General features: G+C 48.0%; 1 protein-coding gene across 5 annotated transcripts in view; it reads right to left on the minus strand.

Annotated features, from left to right (window-relative positions):
- Nucleotides 1-2219, minus strand: part of LOC117951120 (transducin-like enhancer protein 1) — a 43118-nt gene that overhangs the window by 1337 nt on the left and 39562 nt on the right. For all 5 annotated transcript variants that reach the window (XM_034882668.1, XM_034882663.1, XM_034882664.1 and 2 more), the window contains exons 16-19: nucleotides 1981-2196; nucleotides 1401-1648; nucleotides 362-509; nucleotides 5-155 (exon numbers count right to left, since the gene is read on the minus strand). In XM_034882668.1, coding sequence (XP_034738559.1) covers nucleotides 5-155; nucleotides 362-509; nucleotides 1401-1648; nucleotides 1981-2196 — 763 coding nt within the window. The remainder of the gene's footprint in view (nucleotides 1-4; nucleotides 156-361; nucleotides 510-1400; nucleotides 1649-1980; nucleotides 2197-2219) is intronic.

A 2219-nucleotide genomic window follows, 5' to 3' on the forward strand; every position in this document is an offset into this window, starting at 1 on the left:
ATACCACAGTAGGCAAACTTAAGGGAGAGAACGCAGCTCTCATGGAGGTGCAGCTGGTACTTGTCAGGTTTGGAGACGTGCAGAACTTCCACGTTACTGCTCTCCATTCCCACAGCCAGCCACTCGCCTGTCGGACAGTAGCCCAGAGAGAAGATCTGGAGACGGAGAGGGAAGAAAGGGATCAAAGGAAGGAGAGAAAGAAATGTGTGTACGCGTTATGATCATCAGCAGTCTGACAGCACATGAAGGCCCAGTAGTCTGGACTGCGACAGGCCAGATGTGTGTGGACACACGAACACACACACAAACACAAACACACACACAGACACAGACACACACACACACACACACACACACACACCTGCGAGGTGAAGTCATGTTGCTGCAGCTGGCGTCCCTCTCGGAGGTCCCAGCAGCGGACTGTGTTGTCCAGCCCTCCCGTCCACAGTTTGGTGCCGTCGTTGGAGATGTCGATGCAGCTCGCTCCGTCCGTGTGGCCCTGGAACTGCCTGCAGGGAGGAGACACATCTTTAAGATAGACACACAATAACATTCATAAGCACACACCTCTGGACCTCTATGGCTACCAAGCCTCCTCACTGATCTTTGCTCGGTAAATACTACAATCTGTTATTTGCTGAGGTTTGGTTTTCTCTTTTCCTACAACTCGAATACTCTTTTATTCTTTAAAAGGACCAAACTGCACTACATAAAAAACATTTCCAAAAGCATACACGACGCTATAACTTTCCAGGTGCCTACTGATTTCAAGTCATTTAAGGACTCTATGAAAATCAAGACACAGCTGTTGAAGCTACTTTACTGTTTGCGTGAAAAAGAGGGAATGCATGTCTTCACCACTAAATGGTCCAAGAAGAAGTACAGTATATAGCATTGACCGGTGCCACATACCTTAGAACTTATAGCCTGCCTCTTGATACTTAGACGTGTGTATTAGCTGATAAAGCACTGAATTTGAAGGTGGGTATATCATCTGAACATTTGCAATACCATCAATGGAAAATAAAGTTGCATGCTATGGTGCTTTAAAGAAAATGGACTGTATCTGATAAAACGCGCCAATGTAAAAAGCCCACCTTCTTTGTACTGGAATTATCCACAGTGCCCATCTGCAATGTTTGCTTTTTCATCACTTCCTACATTATATCGATAGTATAGAATGTGAAAATTCAGACATTACACTATTTCCTCTGTCTCTCTGTGCAGTCGTCTCTGCCTTCTCATTTCCCACTCCATTGCCTCTCTTCCTTTTCCATCACTCTCTTCTCTCTTCACACCTCTCCTTTCTTGTAACTTGACCAGAGTCTGGCCATTTCCCCGTTTCCATGACATTTAATAAAACTAGTTAAAATGGATGAGGCTCTTTCTTCTCCTCTTACCTGACCAGCGTCTGGTTGTGAAGGTCCCAGACGACAATGTTTCCGTCGCTGCAGCAAGAGAAGCAGACCTTGTTGTCAGGGGAGATGGCCAGAGCGTAGCAGGCGGGAGCAGACGACGTCAGCTCCGCTTTGATGCGAGGAGTGGGCGTGGCCAAATCCCAGATTGACAGCGTGCTGGCCTCCCCGCCGACGATCAAGGTCCGTCCGTCTGAGAGCAGCTTGCAGGAGCGGATGTAGTTATCCCTGTTCTGATAGGACACAAAACAACACCTATAAACATTTATACACAATAATATATGTTCTAGTACTCTGTAACTGGTGACAAGGGGATACAGAGACACAAAGTTAAGCGTACTTCTACAACAGTATCACAGCGATAAATAAAAGGTGCTGGAGGATTTGGCTTTAGGGCAACAACACAAAGCTGATTCATCATCTAAAGTGTGTTTTTATGTGTGGAGAAACAAGAGCATCACTTTTGGAAGTAAAGCAACATTATTAGACAAAAGAGGCAAAAGAACTTTAAATACGAGTCTCAAAACATGCGTCGAGGTCTCTCCCCTCCTCCCTGGTGTCTCACCAGACAGTCCAGCTGGGCCATGGGGCTCTTGCTTCCAGGCTGGCTGATGTCCCACACCTTGACGCAGCCCTTGCCTCCGGTGTAGACGTGGCGCGTCGAGGTGCTGATGGTGACGGCACACACCACCTCTCCGTGGTTCAGGGTGTGAATCTGACGGGCGTGGCGAGGGATTCCCGGGCCCAGCAGGGCGTCAGGGGGAAAGGGCACCGGCTGCATCTGGCCGTCTGCGCTCACATGGA

Source organism: Etheostoma cragini, chromosome 9, assembly GCF_013103735.1.
Source record: "Etheostoma cragini isolate CJK2018 chromosome 9, CSU_Ecrag_1.0, whole genome shotgun sequence".
Lineage (NCBI taxonomy): Eukaryota > Metazoa > Chordata > Actinopteri > Perciformes > Percidae > Etheostoma > Etheostoma cragini.